A 26,722-nucleotide genomic window follows, 5' to 3' on the forward strand; every position below is an offset into this window, starting at 1 on the left:
TTTGTAAAGAAAACTCAAAACAATTTAATTTTTTTTACACGAGGTGTAACAAATATTTACACTTGAACAAAGTACTTTTCTGCGCTTTACTGACAACATGTGAATGGGTCCCATTTACATGTACAAAGGACACAAGATTTTGCACGCAATTCATTCAGGTAATCAACTGCAACATTCTTCATTCAAGTGATACTGGACTTTATGCACTTCTCCACCAAACCCCCCCTACTCCCCATGATTCTCTACACATTATTTTAGAGGACCATTTATTGTGATTAAACAAATGGAGATACAAGAACATGAGAACTAGTTTGTAGAAATACTGTTCAGAGCAATGTTTCCACTCATGCGTCCCTCAAAATCTGTTTTAGTAACCATTCTGTTGGGCAGAAAAAAAAGCCAGCATAAATTTCTAAACTAATATATACTAACCAAGCTATTCTGTACAAACCATTCCAACAGAGAGAACAAAACAAATTGGGAGCCTTTTAAGAATTAAAAACACTTCCAGCAAACTTTTGTATATTCATAAATCTACTGCCATTAGCTAAAGTTGAATAAAATTAAAACTAACTTTAAAGGGGCTTTCTTGAGGGCGTGAGTTAAAGTTCAACCATATAAATTGTCACTGCAAGTGATTGTTTTCAGGGATTTTAAGTTCAAAATAAATTAGATAGAAAGGAAACCCAGAATGTATAAATTGACTTTACTGTAAATCAACCAAGGCTTGCATTTATGTGATAATCAGTCACTGACAAATCTGGACATGCATCAGAGGCTGTGGACGTTGCTTTAAAGATTGTCAGTAAACTTTACACTTAATTTGTTGTAGTTGAGCTCTAATTGCTGCTACAGTCCCTCATGTTGAAGATGGATGTTTAAAAGATTTGAAAGCTTCACCGCGTGCAATGGCCATATTGCACATTCAGCAGTCTCTATTCCGAAATGGGGAAAGAGAAGTCGGCTCAGGTGATCAGAAGGATCTGTGCTTCCAGCAGGGAGCAGCATTGAGGGAACAGCCAATGCAGCATTCTTTCTAGCTTCCCTGCCTGACAACATAGTTTCTCCACTGACACCCATAAAATCATCCCCTTTTATCTTCGATTTGTATTGACTTTGTTCCCCTATTTTGGTAAGAATCTGTTTGATGTTGCAGAATAGCCAAGGAAAAGAAATCTATTATACACAGCCTAATGTGAACTAGAATTCAGAAAAGTGGCATTGCTGGCCATTTTTGAAGGATTTGACAATCAGGACGCTTCCCTCTTGCATTAGAGAATGTCACAGGCTTTTGTAAATACGTTTGATTACATCTCCTTCTGCCTTCTCCAGGATTCCTTTCTGGATATAGGTGTCGACTTGTTGATCAATGATGTCACGCAGCTTCTGAAGGTCATATTCTATAATAAATTATATAAAGCCCATTTTAGCTGTACGTTCACACAATGGTCGAGACCAGGGATCTGCAATCTATGACTTCAAAGTTGCATGTTGCTTAAGCAGTCCCTGACTTTGAACCAGTTTTAATGATAATTAAATGGCTTGTTTTGAATTATTTTTTAAGTTGTTCATGATGGAATGTAGGCATCACTAGCTATTTATTGTCCATTCCCTAACTGCCCTTTAGATAGTAGTAGTGACCAACCTTCTTGAAATGTTGCAATGCATGCAGTGTCGATAGAGCAAAAGTGCTGTTTGGGAATGACTTCAAGGAGTTTGACCCTGTGGCAGTGAAGGACAAGCAATTTAATTCTAAGACAAAACATTGTATGACATTGAAGGTGGAGGTGCTCCCAAGCCATTCTGAGTCCTTAACCTCCTAAATAATCAAGCTAGCAGGTTTGGAAAATACTGTGGTAGGAGCGGTGAGTTGTCACAGTGCATCCTATGGATGGTATGCAGTGCTACTACTGCTTAGCGGTGGAGGGTGAATGTTGTAAGTGATGGGTGGGCTGCCAGTCAGGCAAGCTGCTTTGTCCTAGATTTCTATCAAGCTTCTTGAATGCTGTTCGACTTGCGTTCAAATGCTAGCAAATCCTGAGAGGCTTTGGGATGTCAGGAGGTGAGTTAATCGACACATCATTCCGAGCTAGGACTGCAGATGTTGGAGGTTTGAGTCAAAAGGTGAGGTACTGGAAAAGCACAGCCAGTCAGGCAGCATCCGAGGAGCAGGAGAGCCAATGTTTCAAGTAGGAGAGCTTCCTGATGAAGAGCTTATGCTGGAAACGTCAACTCTCCTGCTCCTCAGATGCTGCCTGACTGGCTGTGCTTTTCCAGACCACACTTTTTGACATAGTTCCTAGCCTCTGATCTTCTTTGTAGCCAAAGTATTTAAATGGTTTGTTCAGTTATATTTCTGGTCAATGATAACATCCAAAGAATCATGAGTACAATGTTGATAAAACTCCTATTCAATTAACTTCTTGTTTTAAAAAAAAGTGTTTTTGGAATGTGTCGGTCTTTTTCATTATTATTAACAATTGTGTAACAGCATTATGGTTCAAGATAATTCTTTTTGACTTTAACAAAAGGAGCTTTTTTTTAAAATTAAGGTTGCTGACCCCTGGTCTAGATGGAGAATACACAGGACTTGTGAAGATGTTAAGTAATACACACCCTCATGAAGAAATGTTTATACCCAACTCTCATCTGGGGAGACAATGGCATAGTGGCGATGTCTCTAGAACAGTTATCCAGAGACCCAGGGTAAAGTTCTGGGGATATGATTCAAAACTGGTGAAATTCAAATTCAATAAAACTGGATTTAAAAGCTAGTCCGATAATGAGTAACTATTGTTATAAAAGTCCATCTGCCCTGTCCTTTAATGAAAGAAATCTGCCTTCCTTTCCTGATCTAGCCTATGTCCAACTGCAGGCCCACAGCAATGTGGCTGACTCTTAACTGCCCTCTGCGCAATTAGGGATGGGCAATAAATATTGGCTTAGCCAGCAACGCCCATGAAAGAATAAGGCAAGCACTTGCATTCTTTATAGTTGGGTCTAAATAATTGCAACCAGCTGTGGCTTACCTTACACAGCTGCCTTATTGATATGTTGGCTGACATGTGACCTTTAAATATGAAATGTGATTAACCATTAAAGTTATTTAAAAATACCTGAAGCTGGCCCTCAATTAGAACACATTGAGGGGTCATGCAGATTACAGTTAGAAGCTTGTTAGATAGAGTGAAATTCTTTCACATTTTCTATTTGCAAGGTTTATTTTATCTGTGGAGTGTGGTTAAACTGAAATAATTAATTCCACTGTAATCAAAGGTGAGTATGATGCTCTTTTAATTCATTCACAGGATGTGGCATCACTGTATTTATTGCCCATCCCTAATTGCCCAGAGGGCAGTTAAGAACCAACCACATCGCTGTGGGTCCAAAGTCATATGTAGGCCAGACCAGGTAAGGATGGCAGATTTTCTTCCCTAAAAAGGATGGTGGTCGACCAGATGGGTTTTTTTTAAAACAACAATCAACAATGGTTTCATGCCCATAATTAAATGGGTTAATTCTAGTATTTTTTTGATTGAATTCAAATTCCATTATCTGCCATGGCAAGTTTTGAACAATGGTTTCCAGAAAATTTCCTGGATCTTTAGATGAATAGACTAATGGTAATACCACCAGGGCATTGCCTTTCCTTCTGATAGGAACTAATCAAAAATGCAATTTTATTATATGCCCAGTACATCATATCCAATACAAAATCAGTTGTGAATCTATTTTTCCATATTTGGAATTAAACATAATAAAATGGAGTCCTTTCTATCAAAGAGTTTTTTTTAAAAAAAATGTAAATTACTGTCAGTCTTAAAAAGGAAAGAGATTGTGTTATTTACGTACAGATAAATTAGACAGTGTGATTTTTAAAAATATTTAACTACTGAAAATGTGTTTGTTTTCCGAGACTATCAAACATACCTTCTCCATTTCCTTGCTTATTGTGTTTCTTCAACCATTCAATATTCTTTCTGATTGCTGATAAATAAGATTCAGTTTTGTCAAAATCTGTTGGCCGAGGAGGGAAAAAAAAAGCCGTTGTTGCTGAGTAACAAGAATTATGTGCTGTGACTCGTGTTTAAAAGTGAAAGGTTTGTGCATTTGTAAAATCTCATGATGCAGTTCATATAAAACAATACATGGCGAGTACCACATGTTGTGCAAACAGTATAAGTGAGACTGCTCCTTCAGCTGTTCTTTTACCTATTAACCAACATGGCATTTCTTGTGCTCTGTAGTGGCAGAACATAATACTGGGTTTGAACTAATGGGGAAATGGAATTGGGTGCAACGAGTTTCATTCCAACCAGTATTTCAGTATTCTTTGTCGAAATACTCATAAATAGTTATGGAGCAAAGTGTAATAACATCTGAATGAGTTGATTAGCAAATACCTATATAATGCCACTAACACTTTACATATGAAAAGGAAAGAAAACATTGGATTGATAAGTCTTATCTGCAGTTTCAATCTATATACCTGTATGTCCAATTTTTTTTTAAAAAAACATCATTTTCAGGCTGAAGGCTGAGATGATCTTACTTTGTAATAAAAACAGAAATGGCTGGAAAAACTCAGCAGGTCTGGCAGCATCTGTGGAGAGAAATTGGAGTTAATGTTTCGAGTCCAGTGGCCCTTCTTCAGAACATCAAAGTGTCATAGTTCGGAAGAAGGGTAATTGTACTCGAAAGGCTAACTCTATTCTCTCTCCATAGATGCTGCCAGACCAGCTGAGCTTTTCCAGCCATTTCTATTTTTGTTTCTGATTCCCAGCATCCGCAGTTCTCGTGGTTTTTACTTTGTAACACACTGGACAGCAATGAAAAACGAGGTACCCATCCCTGGCATCATTCCACAGTGAAGTGGGTCATGAATGGACGCATTAATGTACAGAACAACATTTTCTATTTTGATTTTAGAAGAGACTAAATTAAGTATGTAATGTAAAGCAGCAATGTCCTAATGGATTGCTGGTGTAAGACTAACAAATTATCTTTAACATTGTGATTCCAGCTACTTTTAAGTTATCCTGCCTGTTTTTCATTGATCAACGCTGAAATGTTCTGTTCCACATTTTCCAATGTATAAAGTGGTTCCGATGGACAGTATGCTGGGAATGCCATTTTGTCCTCAAACATTTCCTAAACAACTGCAGTGACCTTTCTGTGACTGCAATAGAACTGATCTTGTTCATTGAGCAGCTGGTAAACTCCTCAGGGATTAAATGGAGTTCAGCCAACAGGACTGGGACTTGGATCAGCCATAAGCAGAATTCCAAATCAGGTTTAAAATGAGCATTTTTGCTTATTGGCTACTTACAGTAGTCATACAAAAACAGCAGCCTCAAATAAATATGCAGGGAGGGTTACTTCACGTCCAAAAAGTAGTGATAATAAAAAATTATCATTTGAAACATAATCAGTTTCCCCACAATCTGTTAGAGAATGCTTAATATTCATCTTATGATTAGACAAACATTGACAAGAAATGGTGATGCTTAAATAATGATTTTTTGTGCATGCGTTTTTTAAAATCATAGAATCTCTACAGCGTGGAAATGGACCATTTGGTTCAACAAGTGCACTGAAGAGCAACCCATCCAGACCCTCTTCTTCATTTCCCCTAAATAAGACACCTAACCTACACATCCCTGAACACTATGGACAATTTAGCGTGGCCAATTCACCTAACCTGCACAACTTTGGATTGTGGGAGGAAACTGGAGCACCCGGAGGAAACCCACGCAGACAAGGGGAAAATGTGAAAACTCCATACAAATAGTCACCTAAGGGTGGAATCGAACCCGGGTCCCTGGTGCTGTGGGGCAGCAGTGCTAACCACTGAGCCACCCCAACATTATTTTGAAACATTCTTTGTTTTCTGTAAAAGAAATATTGTCATGCGTGCCCTTAGGTAATCACTCCATAATGGCTGTGATAAATTGGCACAAAATCAGAAGTTTTAAAAAATGCTAGAAAGCACCTCACATTATAAATTAGCTGATGTTTTAAATAGAGATCATCTGCCCTAGTACTGATGCTGACTGATCTTTTGTATTTTCAGGGTTTTTATTTCGGCCCTTTAATTTCCAGGGAAAAAGAAGTTTATTTATATATATATATATCATAATTGTAAACTCTATTCATCTTGTTCTCAGCAAATTTCTATGACAACGAGCTGCTTGCAAGCTCCTGTGAATTGTTTCTCTGTAGAGGATTTTAATGGGCATAAGGACAGTTGTTCTCACTTATTCAGTCGCTGCGAAGAGAATGTCACCTCTAGTTCAAAGGAAAATTTGCACCTTTAGAATTTTCGTTTTTTTCTACTTCTTTTGTGGAGTCCTCAGAACTTGCAGACTCTTTCTGCAGCTTTCCAAATTCACTCTTGGTGCTGTCTATGTCTTCACTCCAATCTGCAAAAAATAAATCAATCCTTAATTAAGTAAGACGTGCTATTTGTACAGAAGTTACACTCCTGTGAGCCAATATACTCATTTCAATTCTTTAAAATATGTGCATTTAGATCTGAATGTTACCTGCTGATTCCTTACTCATAGGATAAGCCTTGGCTTTACTAAGCTTTGTCTTTGTTTGCACAGCTATCATTGCATCGAGATTTTCTGCAGAAAAACAGTTAATTTTGACAAAAATACAAAGTGAATCAGAATGTTTTCAAACATTCTATAAACATACAGTAGTAGAGAATCCGGTCGCAGCTTGGGATGGGTGAAGATTATTTTGTATCTAGTCAAAAAGCAGCCTTTTTCAAATCTTCTTTTCCCTTCTGTCCCTCAAACACACAAAGTCCTTGTATCCCTCAAGTAATATGTAAAATAAAACATTATATACCACAGGTAAATTCAGTCAACTGAATAGTTGTGTTCCCTTATCATTCGATATAGATGTCACCTTGCTCAAGCCTTCAGAAATTAATAGCTTAGCCTTCCCCTGACAACTCATTTTTCATCAACCTGCTCAAACATGTTATGGCACACTTTTGGGGCATGCAAGACTTAAACCTGGGCTCGAGGTAGGGAACATTACCACAGTGCCACAAGACCCTTCTCCCCTCCCCCATTACTAAGGTGATTCAGATGGACATTCCGATCTCGAGATTAATATCCAAATGGTTCAAAGTGAGGACTTATTCTCTAGCCTCGAATGCACTAATTAAGTAGCAGACAAGCTTCTCCAAATAACAGATTACATTGATGTCCTTTCCCCAACAGATGTTCAAGTCTCCAGGCAGATAGAGAATTCCAATGTCACAGACCTCAAATATCAGTGTCAATTTCAACACTCTTTGCCTCACCTCCTTCTCCCCAGCCCAAAGGTATACATCCTAGCTCTAAAGAAAGGTGATGTATTTATTTGTATGATGAGCAACAATTTTCTAGTGTTTAGTCTATGTTAAAAGAATTCACATTTAACTTACTATAAGTAACACAATCTAATTCAAATGTGAATACAAATAATTATAATAACTAGTTCACAGCTGTCGACTAGCAAATAGGATGGTTACACAGCTATTCAGCTTCATCTTAACACCTCACTATTCACCTTGGGGTTAATGACAGGAATAAATCAGTTTAATTTAGAAACTGCCAGCATAAATGACATTTGCTCCAAATTGAAATTAAAGCTACTCTTTCAAAATAATCCACTTAGGGACCTGATAACAACTGAATCACATAAGTTGCTCAGCACTACTGAATTCTAAATAGACATACAGTCTGGACATAAATAGAGACTCAGTATCCAAGCAACTGAGGTATTTATCTGCTGATTCTTGTAGAATCATACAAAGCTGTGACTTTAGTTCCCATAGCAACTAGTGTCCCTTGGAGAAATATGAGCATTTAGTCTTTGTAGTTCTCCTCATTGGCCTAGCTCAACGTATGAAAAATCTGAGTACATGTTTTTGGAATACTTGATGATAACTAATTTTGTTCCCTCACTACAATGTTGGTTTCAAAAGATTTCTAGTGTTTGTGTTCCATTTTTTTCAATCAAAATCCTTTGCATTGGTACTATTTGCTGAACTGTCTATTCATTTCAGTGGAGACATTGACACTTTGTGATTTGTGCTGAAGCTTTACTTGAATATTTTTTAAAACTCTCTTTTGGAAAATGTATGATATTTAATTTAGCTCAATACTAGGTTGCTATTTAAAATGTGATTCAGTAAATCTGTATACTGGCTTAATATGTTATAACATTATAAAGGTTTATGATTTTGTTCATAGTCAGAAAATAAAATAGAATTGTTCTTTGAAGAATTATGTACCTTGCAACAAACAACTTAATTTTTTCCAATTCAATGGCCTGTTGTATCATGTTACAGGAGTCTATTAACTATGGGCAGAGATGCACAAAGACAGAGGAGGTGTTAAAAACTGCCATTCTTTCACCTCTGATCAAATCCATTTCAGATTCATGTTAACCATCTAGCTGTAAGTGTTCTAAAGGTTATTATTTAGCTTGGAATGCTAAATGTTTGAAATAAATTACAAAGCAAAAATTATGGTTATTTTAAAAATCTAGATTCCATGATGAGAGCTAGTGTGCAAGAGAGAAAGGTTTGAAGGACCAAATGACCTTATCCTGGATTTTCTTGTATTCTTATGAAGCACGTTTCAGCCACATTAATCAAGTTTCTAACACAAGTGGGACCACAATACAAAACTATCACAAATATGCACCAATTGGCACTAAATTGGCTACTTCACTCGGAATGGTAAGACAGTAGTTGGTGTGACAGATGGCAAAATGCTATCATGTGTATTTGTGTTCAGGCTAGAGACACTTCTTTACAAATGTGTAAATCAAAATGATCTATTGATATAAACTGTCCTCTGTCAAGATCGGTTGTGTTTAATCTGGTACTTGTTGCACAAAATAGAAAGTATTCCATTCTCCCAACAATAACATCGGACACTTTGGGGCAACAAAAACTAACCTGAGAAACTTGAAAAATAAATAAAGTCCCATCACTGAGCACAAATGTTATGCAAGTGCATGATGAACAATTAAGGAGAGACTTGCATTTATATAATGCCTTATCATATTATGCAGAACTGTCTCAAAAGACATCATTTGTATAGAAATAAATTAACATTGCAGTACAGAAATTGCCTCTTTGTCCAAATAGTTTGCATTTGGACTTATCTTTCATTTGAGCATTTCTGCTGTGTTTCATTATCATCTTTTCTATTCTATTCATAAGTGTTAACATAGAGCCTGGCTCAGTCATTAATATCAATTGTGTACTTGACAACTCAACAACCCCTTGTGAAAAGGCAAAGTTTCTTCTGCTCCATACTAACTAGTTTCATGCCTAGTGAGTCCTCATTTCAGATTCCTTACTCACTGGAAACAGGCTGGATCAATCTGCTCTGAGACTCATAATTCGATGAAGTTAGCCATTTAAGACCAACATGAGGAACTATGTCTTTACTCAATGCGAGTAGAAGGGGTCTTCAGCAGAAAATACTAATGAGCATTTTTAACCATTTCTGATCACTGTGTGAAATTGTCCTTTTATTTTTTCATGTTTTCTAACCAATTTTTAACTCAATTTGTTGCCTTTTCTAGAATTACGCAATCCTTAATCTCTTCCCTGTGTGGCACCTAATTGATGATATCCTGAAACTCCATCCACATTTTTAAAAGGCTCATTCAGTAACTTTGAAGAGCAGTGAAATGTGTTATAGAATAAATGTAGCAATTAGTTTGTACACTGCAATATTCCTGAACATCACTGAGTTGGAGTAACCTACAATTAATTTGTGTCTTGTAGCGTAAGGTCTACAATATAAGGTGCGAAATGAAAGTTAACCAGACGAGCAATGCCATAGGATACTTAATGTTCAACAGAACAGACACATGGTGCGTAGGACTTCAATTGAATGTCTTTCTGAAGAATATCATCATAGCTGGTGCTGCATTAGTGTGTCAGTACAATTATGAGCTCAAGCCTTTGGGATGAACCTCAAAACAATAATACTCCAGCTCAGTAATGGTACCATTGTAATCTGACTGAAATCAACATTTATACTGCATCTATGCTCAGGACTAACTTCATTATAATCTCCTTATTAACTATAGGTTAAATTAACTAATACTAAAATTGGAAACAGTCACTGGACTGATTGTTAAAGACATTTTTGAATATGTGCATTTCTACTTTTAATGTCTTTCAGTAAATAAGTCTATAAATCATGGACAGCATTGCAAATGAAAACATACAGTTAAAACACTACTCTTTGTAAGTAATGATAAAGACAGGTCTATTAAAGTGCTCTATTTTAAAAGTTCAACTGCAAAGCTTTCCCATCAACAAAATTAATATTTGATGTGCACTTGATATGTTTTCCAGTAAAGTAAGTGCGCTCTATATTTAGCAGTGGCACCATTGTGCTCCTGTATGCTCTTGTGATGTGTAGATGAATTTCAAAGTGATATGCTGTTAATTTATTGAATTTAATGGTGAAGAAATCGCAGCTTCTATGAATTCTTTATATATAACATAGCGACCCTCTTTGTAGGATTCAATGCACTAAGTTCCTGGTATTCCCTTTGTGAGCATTGTCACACTATTATTTTGCAAATAAAATATTGGAGCCGTGCTAGACTTATGAATTATATCATATACCGATTGTTGGCTCTCTCTATCACCTTCAAGTGCTACACACACTTTAATATTACAGTTGATTTCTAGCTGTGCAGCATTTTATTACTATAATCATACTTACCAGAGATTTGCCTTGATACTTTCAAATGACTGAATTACATTGAGAAAACATTTCAAGGGAGTGATTGCTTATCCTAAGCATGCAGTTTCAAGATGATGACTGACAGGAAATGAAACGGTGGGTAGCATAAATGGCAACTGAGGAATTCAATCTGTCAATCTTTCAACGGCTGACATGACTATTTTATCAAGCATAATTTTCTTCTTTTCTAAGAACTGTCATTTCTAATATGTTAGAATAGTTAGAAAATAGCTCTAACTTAAAGCACGTAGATTGAGCTGAGAGAAGAAACAGTAATCAATAGCTCTTGCTGTAATATTTCAAAGTGCCTTTGGTCATATTATATACTGGATCCTTAACAGAGTGGTATAGTGCTGGACCTCGAATCTAATATTATAGATGATATAAATTGATTCCTTAAGGTGTCGAATACCCACAATCTATTTTTCGATATCATAATAATGATATCCTTTCTGTATAAGAGCAGAAGAAAGGCAAAAACTAGAAATGATCATTCAGTTCTCCAAACTTTCCTTGTCCAGAGTTGGTGCAAAATTACCCTATCATGGATTAGTTCCAACATCCACACATATTGGTTTCCTGTTTTAAAAGACCAAAGTTCCTTTTCCTACATCACAATGAGAAACGGCAAGCAGTTCTATTGGTATCATAGCCATCAATTTATCAACATATATCGATACAATTCATTTTTTAGAAGTTGTTCATAAATAAACATTCTTCTGTAAAGAATCCCTATAGTATGGAAGCAGGCCATTCAGTCCACACCAACCGTCTGAAGAACATCCCACCCAAATCCACGCCATTCTCATAACCCCACATTTCCCATGGCCAATCCACCTAACCTCGTCCTTTTGGCAATGAGAAAAGCAGAGTCATTCTTTCATCATGCCTTGTGTTGATGAAAGTCGATCAATCTGCAACATTGACTGTGTCTCTCAGCACCAATTCTGCCTGATCTGATGAATATTTCCAGCATCTTCTGTCTTTATTTGTCTCTGACAAGATGTCTCACATATGGCATGGAATGCATTGCCTGGAAATGTGGGGGAGGTGGGTTCAGTTAAGGCATTCAAGACACAATGGGTTGAATGGACTTCCTCTACATCTTAACACTTCTGTGATTTTGTGAAATAAAATCATTGCCCACATGGACAAAAGTAAACTTAGTCGCACTAAACCAGTGCTTCTCAAACTTTCCAAATGTGGTAGCTTTGTTTACTTGCCCCATGTCATGTGAACCCAGTGTTAAAATTTGGGCAATATGACAGTCATTGAGCTTGATTGTTTGGGATGGTGCAGACATCTGTCTATTGAGTGGTAGGTTGAACCTATAGGAAGTGTTAAAAATGCAGAGTTTATATAAAAAGCTACACCAATCTTTTCACACTATTTTTGCTGCAGCAGCAATAAAGCCACAAACATCTGTCCATTAGACCATACCCACCATTAGAAAATACATCAATTTAAATCAGCTTTCCAGCTCTTAGTGTGCTGTCTAAGCTCCACAATATTCATTGCTGCTGCAGAGTTCCTCATCCCACACTCTTGTCTCATAACAACACTGGGGTTCCAGTAGTCACTATCCAGTTTGGGAAGCCTTGCACTAGAATAAGTAATACTCAATATAGGAAACTAAAATGTTACCAAATATAGCATAGTTCTTCAATCTAATATTCAGTTCATGTACTAGTGTTAATACTTTCCCAAGATTATAGAAACAGACATTAATTCTGACATTCTTGGTTTTATCTGTGACTTTTGATTGGCAGAGACCTTACAGCATCACTGTTATTGATATTAGATACTTCTGAAATTATGATGAAGCATTTACATTTTTGTACATTTTTAGACTTGGACAGCACCTGACACCAGACGTTACTGACTGAAAACTGCATTTATTGCTATCTAATTTCATCCTAAATTACTCGATTTGTGCTGCATTTGATGGCTGATTCTCTGACCTTTTTTAAATTCCCTGTTCTCGCTCACATTTTGTTTCAGTTTCATGTCAATGACCTTGGCAACTAATCATCCAACTCAATCCTCTTAACAAATCATTTTAGTCTATATTCATCACTGAAACATGCCTCCAGTCCTAAATCACTATAATTTGAGCTTTTTGTTATAAAAACATTTTAAAAAACTTGTACTTCTTCCAATTTTTCAGACATGCTTTATTTATATTTCTTACAAATCTATTCAAAGGCTACTGACTTCCCTTTCTATTGTTGCTACACTTAGTATTTCTTTTCTGTCAAGAATTCACAGCTCTACTCTTGTCTGACCTCAACTGCATTTTCTTCCATTTCTAGACATCTGACATGTTTTAATACAAACGGTTTCTTTTATTCTGGACCACTCTTAACTCTACTGCTCCTGAAGCTGAGGTCTAGTCAAGACTGGAATACCAATCTTGTAACTGGGAATGTTTTTCTAACACTTCTCTCACACAACTAAGACACAAAAAAAATCATCACCTGATAGGCAATTCCTCTCTCAACTTTTGCCCTGATCTATTTCTCTTCCTCATAGTGCTTTCATTTCTCTATTTTAACAGTTTTGTTATGATTGAGTGTTTCTAAGAACTTGGCCCTATTCTAAAAAGCTTCTCGTACAAGCTTCTGATGCAAATGTACAGAGTCAAACACTTTTATTTACTGTGACATTTCGTTGAATACTGACTGCTTTGTTTGTTATAGTAACTTTATTTTTACCAGGATTCCTAAATTTTCACTGTATCTCCCTTAATAGTTAATTCCTTCTGCAATCTCTAAGCAGTTAAAACTTAAATTTGAACAGCTATACCATACTTGATGATTTGTGCTTTTAAACTTTAACTTTGCATCTCCTCTTGCGCAGTTTGTTATACCAACTTAAAAGCACCACATAAAAGAATACTATTCTGATTTTAACTCATTTGCTTATGAGCTTATAGGGTGAGTTAAATTGAGTAAAAATGTGGGAAGCCATTCTGTCACTCCTAACCTGGTTATCCTTAAAAATCTCCTTGACTTCCTCATCATGTCATCTAACTGCATCTTGAGTGAATCTAAGGTTTTGCCTTCTACCACCTACTTTTGTCAATTATTACAAGTGTTCATCACTCTTTATCTGCAGATGATCTTCTGAAACTCTTGTCTAAACATGCATAATATAATTTAGAAAGATAATCTAACTCTCTACCTGCATGATTTAGAACATATTTCTGGAATTCTGATATAACAAGAAGTATATCCATATATCAGTTAGACACAAAATCAGACATTGCTGGAAAAATTCAACAGATCTGTGGAGACAAATCAGAATTAACATTAACAATTAACTTCTTCAGAACTGAATTTTTTTCAGTTTTTCCAGCAATTTCTGCTTTTGTTTCTGATTTCCAACATTCACAGATCTTTTGTTTTTTTTAAAAATGATTTAGAGATAGTATTGGCTCTCTATATTTAACTTCATAACCTCACTAATGCAATGGAGCTAGTGCACTGTTCATTAAAACACCAGCTGGATATAAACCGTAGGGATCATGAACATAAATACGTGATTTGAAGGTGCTGGTGTTGGACTGGGGTGGACAAAGTTAAAAATCACACAACACCAGGTGTAGTCCTACAGGTTTATTTAGAAGCACGAGCTTTCGAAACACTGCTGCTTCATCAGGTGGTTGAACCACCTAATAAAGAAGCAGCACTTTGAAAGCTAGTGCTTCCAAATAAACCTGTTGGACTATAACCTGGTGTTCTGTGATTTATAAATACATGAAAATGAGAAAGGACCACTCAGCTGATTGAGTCCACTTTTTTGAACCAATTCTACACTATTAAAAATGTAAGTCTATTTAATGCCTAAAAGTCTTTAAGAAGAAACTGTCTGAAATTAATACCTGAACTTCAAAAACAATTAAACACAAACCAATAGGTGAAATGCTGTATACGTATTTGTTTATCCATGCAACGTTTACAGGAACCACATTGCTGTCACAGTGAAAGGTATGGTTCATATTTGATCAGTAAATGTATCCTCACCCAAGTATGTAACACCTTCTTCAGGCGTGATTGTTCCATATTTCACCATCATCTTCACAAAATCAATTAACGTCTTCATTATGGTTATTAGTGTTTCTTTCTCCTTTGCGTCTTGTTCTGTTAACAAAAGATAATCTAAAACTTGTATACAGCATCAGTTTTCCACAAATCCAGAGACATAATGATGAATTAACAGGCACATCTCAATATTTAAGACAGCAAAGGGATGGTCTGATTGAAGCAACAAGTTTGCTTTTGTCACTTATTTTCCTGTAGGTTAACAAGTCCCCAAATCCTGATTGATTTCATCCTAGAATCTTAAAAGAAGTGAGATAGTTGATGCATTGGTTTTAATTTCTCAACCTCCCTTGGATTTGTAGGAAGTTTCATTAGGATACAAATTAGAGAACATAATTCATTTATTCAAAAAAGAGAGGAGAACAGAAAGCTGGGAACTATAGGCTAGTCAGCTTAAATCAGTCATAATGAAAATGTTAAAAGCTGTTAGTAAAGATGTTATGGCAAGACACTCAGAAATGTTTCAGATAATCCGTCAGGCTTTTGCAAGAGGGAACTCATGTTACACCAATTGTTTTGGAGTTCTTTTTAAAAAAAGCATGCGCTCTGGATAAAGGGGAAATCAGTGGTTATAATGTACTTAGATTTTCAGAAAGCCTTTGATAATGGGCAACATCAAAGGTTATTGCAGAAAATTGTTACGTAGGGGGTAACATAATGGATCGGGGAAATCAAATGTAAACTTGGGGAATGATTCACCGAACATCTCACCCACTCCCTTTCCGACATGACCATCCTTGGCCTCCTCCATTGCCACAATGAAGCACACCACAAATCGCAGGGACAACACCTCATCTTCTGCCTAGGCAGCCTACAGCCCAGCGGACCCAACATCGAGTTCTCATATTTCAAATAACCTCCCTTCCCTTTCCCCAACTTCCTTCTCAGCCCCTCCCCCTCCCCTGCACTCCTCCCAGCCACCTAACAGATTCATTCCTCCCATTGACCAACCAAGTCAGTACCCTCTACCCGTCTTAACCTATCCCAACTTCACCACCCTGTCCCCATCACCCCCTTTATTTGCAGTTCCCCTTACACCCACCCCCAATCCTGAAGAAGGGTTACACCCAAGATGTCAACATCTCCACCGCTGATGCTGCCTGACTTGCTGTGTTCTTCCAGCCTCCTGCTCACCTACCATGCCTGGCAAATGAATAGGACACTGAGAATCAGCATAAATGAGTCATTTTCTGATTGGGAAAATATAACAATCGGTGTGCCACACTGATCAGTGCTGGGAAACAAACTGGTTAGAATTTATAAAAATGACTAGAATGATGGGACGAAGGTATGGTTACTAGAGTTGCTGATGACACAAAGGTAGGTAGGTTAGGAAGTTGTGAAGAGGACATAAGAAAGCTACAAAAGGATATGGATAGATCAATTGAATGGTAAAAGTCCTGCCAAATGGAGTATAGAATGGGAAAATGTGAAATTAACTATTTTGGAAGGAAAAATAAAAAAGGAAGCAGTATCTAAATGGTAAGATATTGCAGACTCAGATATATACACTGTATATAGGAACCCAGGTGTCCTTGTGCATGAATCACAAAGTGGACTCAGAACTAAAGGAATCAAAGGATATGGGTGAAAAGCAGGAACAGACTAATGAGCTGGTTGAACAGCATGATCATAATGAATGGTAGAGCAGGCTTAAATTTAAAAAAAGCTACTCCTGCTCCTATTTTCTAAGATTCTAAAAACTTACAATGTAGGTACAGCAGTTAATTAAGAGGGCTGATAGAATATTAATGTTTATTGTAAGGAAAACAAAATACAAATGGTGATGATTCAGTTATAATGGGCATTGGTAAGACCACAACTGGAGTATTGGTCTCCTTATTTAAGGAAGGAAGCATTAGGAGCAATTCAAAGAAGGTTTATTAGATCAATATCTGGAATGTGTGTGTTAACTTGTAATGAAAGGTTAGACCGTTTAGGCTTGTATCTGTTTAAGTTTAGAAGCCTAACAGGCATTTTTAAAAGATTCACTCAGAATCTGAGTTTCTCTGGCTAGACCAGCATCTAATTGCCCAGAGGAAAGTTAAGAATCAACCACGTTGCTGTGAGTCTGTGGTCACATGGAGGCCAGGTAAGGATGGTAGACATTAATGAACCAGATGGGTTTTCCTAACGTTTGGCAATGATTTCATGGTTAACTTTAGACCTTAATTCAAATTCTAGCATCAGCCATGTCAGGATTGAATATGGGTCCTGAGAACATAAGCTGAGTTTCTGGATGAATAGACTTGTGATAATATTAATGAGTCATTGCCTCCCAATTTGATTGGAACATAAAAGATAAAAGGTGTTTTGACAAGGTTGATGTGGAAAGGCTGTTTCCACTTGTGGGAGCATCATGAACTAAGAGAACACAGTTTAAAAGTGAGGAGTAACCCATTTCAGACAGAGAGTAGGAGAATTTTTTCTCAGAGGGTCATACATCTTTGAAGACTCCATGAAAAAATGGTGGAAGAGAAGTCTTTGATTTTTTTTAAGGCAGACATTGATAGATTCTTGATATGCAAAGTGGTGGGTTCATGTGTGTGCATCAAAGTTTGATGGGAATGTGGAGTAATTACATTAGCCATGATTGTATTGAAGATAGAGGAGGTTTGACATAAGTGCTCATTCCTACTCCTAATTCATGTGTTCACATCTTACTTTTTATTTTGAATAACATGGCTAATGCACCTAGGATGATGTGGAACAGAAAACTGTTGGTTCATATATATCAATTGCAATTTTTTGCTACAAAAATTCATTCATAGCATGTAGCTAAACAGGTTTAACATTTTCACATGACTATATTGATGCAAGGCTTCATTGCTGTAAAGGGATGGATTGTTAAATTCCTTCATCAAATGTGCCATTTCTACTATTTTCCATATTTAGGATGGTTTTCATTGCCAATTAGCTTTGGTGAGTAGCTACACAACAATCTGACAATAATATCCGACCATATTAATTATTGAAGTAATAATTTATTTTCTGAGACTATATAATGGGCCAGATTCTGTGGTTAGCAGTGAATGAATGGCGCCAGCCCTTTTTCCCTCTTGGCATTTGCCCATAGATTTTCTACAGATGTTATTATTGCTAGTTCCTGTCAGACAAAAGCATGGCACCTCTGCAGGTTATGTATGAAGAGCCAGCCACTGTGCATTTGATTAACCAAATCAGATTAAAGTACTGTTAAAGTGCAGCACAGAATCTGAACTAGAGAGTATCAGATGGAATATTTAATTCAACATTAAGTCAGGTATAGAAAGCTAAAGAAAGATTAAAGAGATATAAATGAAAAAAAGAAAAAAAGCAAAGTAATTTTTAATGTCTCCAAAAATAGTTAAAATATGAAAGAATGAAACTTCACCCTTGTAAAGGTTAATTTTCTTTAGCAGGGTTTTGGTAGTACTTAAGGGGAAGTATGCCATTAAATTTCAAAATTACAAATACACTTCTCTGTTAAATGTTTCAACTGATCACAAATGAACATTATTCTCTGAAAGTCTAATGTCACATAGCTGGCATGAAATTAAGACTAAAAAATTAGCATTACTGTGAAATGAGCAAGCTTTCAGGTGAAATTAATGTGTATATAACAGCAAAGTGCAACAACTTAATATCATTCCAAATATTTCAATAGCAAGGTTTTTGGTAAGACATCATTCTCATGCAGTTTTTGGAGAAGTAATGGTGCCCTGGACAGTAACACCCTGCTTCACCCATTTAATTGTGAAGAAGCAGTCACTGGAAGTTACATGTTATTCTAAATAGCAACCACTGCTATTTGCACAACTAGATATATCCCAAAATCTGAATTACCTGTGTTCAAACTCTTCAGCAGGTTGTAGAAGTTTGGGAAATACTGAAGATCACTCAGGTCATCAGCAGCAATTGCACTGCTTCGTTGATTCATGTTATTGGTTGAGACCCGGTTGTTGCCTGGAGTACCATCACCTCCTTTCACAAGGTCCTCTTCATTCTTCTTAAGATTTTTGATCTTCTATGAAATGCAAGAAATTAAGCAAAAGTAGTAATAAACATATGCTCATTAAAGCTAGAAATTAAGAACCGCATAAAAAGTGGTAGAAATTTGTAACACCATCCTCCAGGAGGCTGTGGAGATGGGGTCATTTGGAGTTAACAACACCAAGGGAAACAAATGGCCAATGGAGAGGGTCTGCGGTGTGTTCGGAAATTACATTCACAAATTTCACTTCAAAAGTAGAAATAATTGCTTGTGCTACCCAATCGCTTGCCTGATAGGCAAGCATTTGGGTAAGGAGTACAGTACAGTCAAATAGTATTTTAAAAAAAGTTGCTTCCCCACGTTGAAACCTATGCCGATATTTCATTGAGCTATTTATGGAGATCTCAGAATAGTTGATTACACAGTGTTGTTTCATTCTTGTAGTGAAATCCATGCAAGGAAATATGTTACACACTACTAATCTTGAAATGGTAGTAAATGTGTTGGTATCAACATTTCCCATTGAAGAGCCTTCACCTAATCAAATCAATCTAATTAATTAATCTAATCGAAACAGGTCAACAGTAAGGCTGACTCTCTGTTTGGACAGGAAAAGAATAGAAGGTAGAAATGCAGAAGAGAGGAATCAAGTCATTTCTACTTAGGTAACTTTTAGCGAATGGTTTAAAAAGTGAATTGGTAACATCGCAAGACAAACAAACTGCCTCAATCACTGTAATAAATTGAAAAATGGCTTAGGAAGTTTAAAAATGTGAAATACCTCTAAAGTTTCAGGTTATTTTCTTTCAAATATGATAGTATAACTCTTATAATTATCAAAAAGTAATTATATATCTGCAATAGTGATGGTGCAACATGATGTTGAGCATATAAATATAGGTCATATTTCAATTAATATTGCTTTCGAAACATAGGGCATCGCACAAGTAGCTTTCAGTTGTTGGATATATTTTGCCTTGCATTGAGCAAGGCAGCAAGTTTTGAAATCCCTTCCATCTGAAGGTATATCAAGGAACTCGTGGACATGTGTGGCTATTTCCTGCATTTCGATGAGGGAGCACTTGGTCTCTCCTTACCAACTTGCTGCAGTGTTTTGGCTGAAAGAACAAGTTCTACTGATGGACATATTCTGAACCCATATCTTAATTGTTGAAGTGTGCCACAATGTAGTTGAACTGCACTTTAGACTGCACTAATTAAGAAGACAAAATAACTTGTTTTCAGGATTGTGTCACAGTCAATTATTCTTAACAGTAAACATTTTGCCCCTGAATAGTGGTCACTGATGAAGAGAAACATGGAAGACAATTTTCACACATTAAGGTCTCACAAACAGCCTACATTACTGGATAACCTCCTTGAATGGTGTTGGTAAAGAACCACCAAGGAAGCTTCACTGCTCTTCTTAAAAAGTATGGTAGAATCTGGTACATACATCTGAAAGGGCAGATTGGATCTCAATTTAATATTTCATTTGAAAAACAGCACCAATAGTGCACTGCTGCCTTGGGCAATCTAGAATGTATGCCCAAGTTACTTGAGTAGGGCTTGATTGCAACACTCTCTGACTTAGAGGTGAGAGTGTTACCCGCTGAGCTATGGCTGATACCTTACGTTTTATGCAACTTTAATGAACAAAAGAAAACTTCCACATAAACATAAGAGTGATGTGGGCATTTTGAAATTCTAAATTATTATTTATGTTCCATAAATAATAAAAATAATTAAGCAGACAGTAAGGATGATATGATTACCACAGTGTAGTTGCTAAGGAGCCATGAATGAGAAACTCTGTGCTTTATTGCCCAATTCAAGAGGGATGATGCCATTTGTCTTGTGACTAATAATATATTCCACACTTGTAGGAGAATTTTTTCCTTAAAAAATACTTGATAAACATTAAATCACCAGTGCTTTCTGATTCCACATTCTTATTGTCATTCTATCACATTGGAAGCGAACATCACATGATATTTCTGTATATGTTGCCAACAACCCAGCAGTATTTTTTATGACAATCTCTTTTGCCCACTGCTACAAGTTCATGAATTGCTTCAGTTTGCTTTCTCCTACTTATCTTCTCAACATATTAACTCTTTAAAAGGGTATGATTCTGTGGGCACTAACTGTATTCTCTAGTCGCTCAATGTGGCCCTTGTGTGCCGCGTCACTTTGTTATTCAATTACATGCAGATTACAGATGAGCATGCCCTTTTCTACATCCAACATGAGTCAGCATCTAGCAATCAGGACTGAAAATACTGGGGAATGGTTCTCCTTCCTGACAGAGTGTCAAGGTCAACTATAGTAACTTTAGCTTGATGCTGTTTAAGAATATGTAACCCAGCATGGACCTGGGATTTCAGTTTTACGATCAATAGGGAAATACTTAGTGATAAACTCAGATTATTGGAAAAGCTATTTCCATTCTTTAACTATGGTTTTAAAATGATTTTAGCCATGAGTAGTCAAATATATTTCAAATAGAGCAGTGTTTCATCTGCAGATCAAGGAGTTGTCTTGTGAGCAATAATGTGGAGGTCTGGTGTTGGACTGGGGTGGACAAGATCAGAAGTCACAAGATACCAGGTTATAATCCAACAGGTTTATTTGAAATCAAAGGTTTTTGGAGCACTGTTCCTTCATCAGGTGAAGTCTGACAAAGGAACAGTGCTTTGAAAGCTTGTGATTTCAAATAAACTGTTCGACTATAACCTGGTGGACATGTGATTTCTGATCTTATGAGCAATAGTGATTGGTGTTTAGCAAAATGAGTAATCTCTTTGAAACCAATGAATGATGGGGGATTTGATAGGATAGATGCCTAAATAATATTACACTTCTGAGGAAATGTATAATTGGGGACATAGTTTCAGAATAAGGAATCATCTGTTTAACTGGGAGATAGGGAGGATGTCTTCTCCCAGAGGCTTTGGAATCTTTGGAATTTTCCAGGATTCTCTCAAAGTAAACCTGCAGATTGAGTCAGTAGTGAGGAAGGCAAATGCAATGATGGCAATTGTTTTGGGAGGACTTGAATATAAAAGCAAGGGTATACTTCTGAGGCTCTATAAGGCTCTGGTCAGACCACATTTAGGATATTGTGTACAGTTTTGGGCCCAATATCTCAGGAAGAATGTATTGACCCTGGAGCAGGTTCAGAGGATGTTCACGAGAATGGTCCCAGGAATGAACAGCTTAACAAATGACAAATGTTTGAAGACTCTGTGACTAGACCCAATGGAGTTTAGAAGGACAAGAGGGATCTAATTGAAACTTACTGAATGGCCAGGACAGAGTCGATTTGAGGAGAAGCTTCCATTGATGGGAGAGACTAGGACCCAAGGGCGTAGCCTTAGTGTAATGGGAATACCTTTGAGAACAGAGATAAGGAGGAACTTCTTCAGGCTGAGAGTGGGGAATCTATGGTATTCACTGCCATAGAAGGTTTTGGAGGTCAGATCATGGAGTGTATTTGAGATGGTGATAGATAGGTTCTTGATTGTCAAGAGGATCAAGGGTTATGGGGATAATGGGGTTGAGAAACTCATCAGGCATGATTGAATGGTGGAGCAGATTCGATGTGCTGAATGGCCTAATTTCTGCTCCTATGTCTTATGGTCTTTACCCGAGAGAGCTATGGAGGCTTTATCATTGAATATATATAAGGCTCAGTGAAATAGATTTTTGAACTTTAGAGAATTAATGATTATGGGGAATAGACAGCAAAGTCTTAAGGTCAAAATCAAAACAACATGATATAATTGAATGGAGAGAAGGCTTGAGTAACCATGTAGTATACTCCTACTCCTATTTATTATGTACTTAAGTTTGTCCTGTCTGACTGCATATTGCTTGAGCATGCTCAGTTTGGGGATATAATACAATGGTCCCCTTGATGGAAATTACACTCAAACAAATTGTATTTACTGTATAAATAATTACTGAGATTGAAGCTGTTTACTGTTAAGGAAAGCAAATTCTTAATTTGCTGTCATGAACTTGCCATTTTCTCCTCTTCTCTTTCATTCAAATCATCATCTACCTTCATACTTGGATAATCAATATTTCCAGCCTCCACTTCATTCTTATGAGCTTCATTGGTAATAAGTTGTTGTAGAGCTGCTGCTACTTCATCTTCCAGATTGTAAGCCTGATTTTCTGTTATCTGCAACAGGAATGATTGAACAGCGGATTAGGTTTAAACAGTAGCTGCATTATTGATGTTTCATTTTCTCTTTTGTCTGATCAAACTCCTGCCAAAAAAGTACTGGCTCTTGCCATAGAGTTTCACAGCCACTGGACATCTTCTAGTGCTACAGCCAAATAGGCCATCTTCATTTATAGGGTCAATGAGATTTAAGCAGTACTTGGGCCATTGAGAGTCTGATTCTACTCTCACTCAGCAGGCACATTTTCTTGGATGGCAATCAGACACCCTGACTAATCTTAAAAATAAAATGTTGGAAATAAAAAGAAACAAAGTGCTGCAGAAACTTAGCAGGTCTTTCAACCTCTGTGGAGACAGAAACAGTTCACATTTCCTGGAGTTCCAAAAAGAGTTATATTCGACCTGAAATGTTAATTCTGTTTCTCTCTCTGTTAGGGAGGGAGTTGTTCCACAGTATCTATTTTATTGTTTAAATTGTATAACCACGAAGCTTGCATTCAGACTATGTTTCATGTCTTCTCAAGTTGTTATACTAAATATAATTGCATTTGTTCGTTCTCCACTCCAGGGGCGCCTATGTGTTCCAATTAGCTGCCAGGGAACCTACAATGATCCGGAAGAAAAGCTTTGAATCATTCAGTCGAATCAATGCAGTATTAATCCACCATTCAAATCATGTCACTACCTGTATGATGTCTAGACAATACATTTGTTTTCTTGTTTGATTATAGGAAATCCGTTTTGGATTTTATGGGTTCAGGCACCTACCAGTCCCAGGTTTAAGAGTTTGGAAACGATTCTATCAAAAACCCCTCTATCGTTTTCTTCATAAATCCTGTTGGCAATTTTTTGGACAATGTCCTCCGCTGTTAAAGGTGTCCCGTCCAGTTGATGAAGACCATCGGGGTCATCTATAAGGATAAAGGTCACTGGATTACAATAATGTCTAAAGGCTTAACATTTATTTTAGGACGTATGTACAATAATGGTGGATCCAAAATATGCAAACACCGTGAACATAGAGATGGACCAATGCCCCGAGGAAAGAAAGTGTCCCTCAATAGGTATAATGAACCATTTCAACTAAACTAACAAGACCTTCATTTTCGTAATCCATTGCATTTTTGGTGGAATCGCCGTAGTCCTCCGCTAGCCTTCTGTTTTTGGTTGAGTCTGTATTGGCAGAGGGAGGTGATGAACCACTCAAAAGGGGTTTTGTTGCATGGTTTCTCTTCTGACTTCTTTCTTTCTCGGCCAGGGACTTGAGCAGGAGGAAGTCATCCGCTGCCGAGTCATTCTGTTGCAGGGACTGGTTCTCTAGAAGGACATTAAATCGACATGAGGTGAAAGGTCACCGCGGGATCCCAGGCGTTTGATATCCAAAGAATGTAAGGTACAAGCATAGCAATGAATTCAGATAGCGCCTTTAGTGTCTCACATTTTCACAAAGAGAGACGAGGGAGATTAAATCGAAGGACGAAGAGTGGGGTTAGGAGGGGAGACTCAACATTTGGTTGGACAGAGAGACTTGTGAAAAGCAAACTAAAAGATAGCGTGCCGGTGAATTGCGCTCATAAGGGATCAGAGACAATGCTGCCTATGCTAGGGTGAAAAGAAAGGCCAGTATTAAAGGATCAAGTAGGGCAGTCTTGGTGTAGCTGAAAATGTGTTGCTGGAACAGCGCAGCAGGTCAGGCAGCATCCAGGGAACAGGAGAATCGACGTTTCGGGCATAAGCCCTTCCTCAGTCTTGGTGTAGGACTGGAATGCGTAAGAGATGGGGGAGGGTAGGCATGTTATTTTTGCAAAAAAATGAGGGGTCCTAATTGAGAACTTCTGCTGTATCATTCGGTTTGAGTGTGTGACAAACACCAGCATTTGGACCGAGTGAGCTGTTTCTCTTTGTACAGCCTATGCAAATAAAAATACCAATTATACCTGTAGTTGTCAACTGACTGGTGCGTCCGGCTTCAGCAATCTGGAAAAAAAATAACATTTCTAAAGTGAATTTTAATATTGGTTTCTTGGTAGTTTTGCCCCAAATCCACTTGAAAACAACCAATAACTGAAGACTAAGGTGAGAGAATACATACTGACACCAGATGTTGTTTGTCCTTTATCGTCTCGAAAGGACGACGATTAAATAAGGCATTGCAGTGCAGTCATTTTTCAATCAGATTTTAATAGGGAACACTACAGCTGGGGAACAGGTTATGAACACGTTCAATGAACTAATAAAAAGTAATTCAGCGAAAATAGGAAACAACTTATCAGGTTTCATCTCTGAGACAAAGCGTTACTATTTGGAAATCATTTACCTGTTCCTCTACTGGTCTTTCCGCTGATAATTCCCGATTGTATTCAGTTTTGTCTGGAATGAATAAAACATGCATGATTGTATCTGTGAAATGTTAAAAACATGTTCCAATGCACAGAATGTTCCATACACCTTACAAAGACTTAGTTACCGACCGATCAGCATTATGTTTACACCGAATCTCGTCTTAATTTGAAACGATGAGATCGTTGACGCTTAAGAACCTGATTTAAGCAAATTCCTACCAATTGTAGGACAATTTGTGACCATCTTGAGTGTGAAATCCTCCCACGACCTATTACGGCGTTATTAGCAAGTGTGGCGGTTAGTTTTATTACACATTATAGGATTGAACAGTGTCAGTATTATTGATGAAGGCATACACATTTGTCAGCAGGGCTTGACAGGGGACAGTTTAGCCATTTTCAACTATTTTCTGAGATCAAGATTTCAAAGCCCTTATTCCGAAATGCACCTATTGGCCCCTGTTCGCCTTGACGAACTAAAGCACATTCCTATTTTTAAATTACAGCCTTTCATTTAGACCCTCAACTTGTGAGAGTGAAATTTATCTAAAGTAACCAGATTCACGATTTACCTCTCTCCCAGAGCTCGGGAAACCTCTCCCCCCCCCCCCCCCCCCCAATGATATTTAATAAGTTTGTGTGAAATATTTATGAGCCGGTAACAGACGCTAATAAATTCAAGATATTTTAGTGTAATCGCAGCACACAAGTCAACAGCGGGTGGAGCAGTCTGACGACATATATCGCGAAAAATTTGATAATTCGGAAATAATTACAGCAACTCCCTCGCACAACAGCCGTACTGCAACAGAATCAGAGCTGCCTGGTTACCAGAACTGAAAAACGCAAACCACACTGATCTGAAGCAATACTTGACCGAATAACCAAACAAAAAATAAGCTCAACTACTCTCGTCTTAACATATGACATAATAAATATAGGCCAATCTATTGTTGAGGGAGAATGTGATTTTAATTTTATGCGTCTGAAATTGGACTTACCTTTCAGTCCTCCAGGTGTGGGGAATGCATGAATCTGGTATGACACCAGTGCAAACGCCTGGAGAAAAACTGCAAGTACTGCACATTTAAAAGTCATCATTGGGCGAGGAGAAAGTCCTTTCCCGATCGAGGAGCGCACTCGGCGTCTGTTTCAGCACCTTGGAGAGCGCAGCCCGTGCGGCGCTGGCTTCTGGACTGAGCGGCGCTGTTCTGCAGATGGTGGAGGCTGGAGACTGGAGCTCGTCTCTCTGGCAGCTTTCAGGAGGTGGACTCCATGCAAATCCACTCCTGTGCGTCAGCTCGCTGCCAACCTGCGTCACCCGACAT

General features: G+C 37.5%; 1 protein-coding gene across 3 annotated transcripts; it reads right to left on the bottom strand.

The window, feature by feature from the left end:
• On the bottom strand, nt 1-26,614 carry scg3 (secretogranin III). 3 transcript variants are annotated; one of them, XM_043677373.1, is made up of 12 exons: nt 26,396-26,614; nt 25,370-25,422; nt 24,990-25,029; nt 24,151-24,369; nt 23,821-23,963; nt 22,888-23,049; nt 18,713-18,890; nt 14,810-14,926; nt 6,546-6,629; nt 6,312-6,422; nt 3,931-4,017; nt 1-1,400 (listed from the first exon to the last, which is right to left on the bottom strand). In XM_043677373.1, exons 1-12 carry the CDS (start codon nt 26,493-26,495, stop codon nt 1,282-1,284), a joined length of 1,413 nt encoding a protein of 470 aa, XP_043533308.1. In that variant the 5' UTR covers nt 26,496-26,614; the 3' UTR covers nt 1-1,281. The 3 variants fall into 3 exon arrangements, with proteins under 3 accessions (XP_043533308.1, XP_043533307.1, XP_043533309.1); XM_043677372.1 differs by having other exon boundaries at nt 18,713-18,893; XM_043677374.1 differs by having other exon boundaries at nt 18,713-18,893; nt 22,927-23,049; nt 26,396-26,613.
• Nucleotides 26,615-26,722: the final 108 nt, after the last annotated feature.

This window comes from Chiloscyllium plagiosum, chromosome 36 (genome assembly GCF_004010195.1).
Source record: "Chiloscyllium plagiosum isolate BGI_BamShark_2017 chromosome 36, ASM401019v2, whole genome shotgun sequence".
Taxonomy (NCBI): Eukaryota; Metazoa; Chordata; class Chondrichthyes; order Orectolobiformes; family Hemiscylliidae; genus Chiloscyllium; species Chiloscyllium plagiosum.

Coding starts and splice junctions, on each gene's coding strand:
- scg3 (XM_043677372.1), bottom strand. CDS start 26,495: ATGATGACTTTTAAATGTGCAGTACTTGCAGTTTTTCTCCAGGCGTTT. Junction 23,964..24,150: donor AATGGATTACGAAAATGAAG/GTCTTGTTAGTT, acceptor TTATCCTTATAG/ATGACCCCGATGGTCTTCAT. Junction 6,423..6,545: donor TATGAGTAAGGAATCAGCAG/GTAACATTCAGA, acceptor TATTTTTTGCAG/ATTGGAGTGAAGACATAGAC.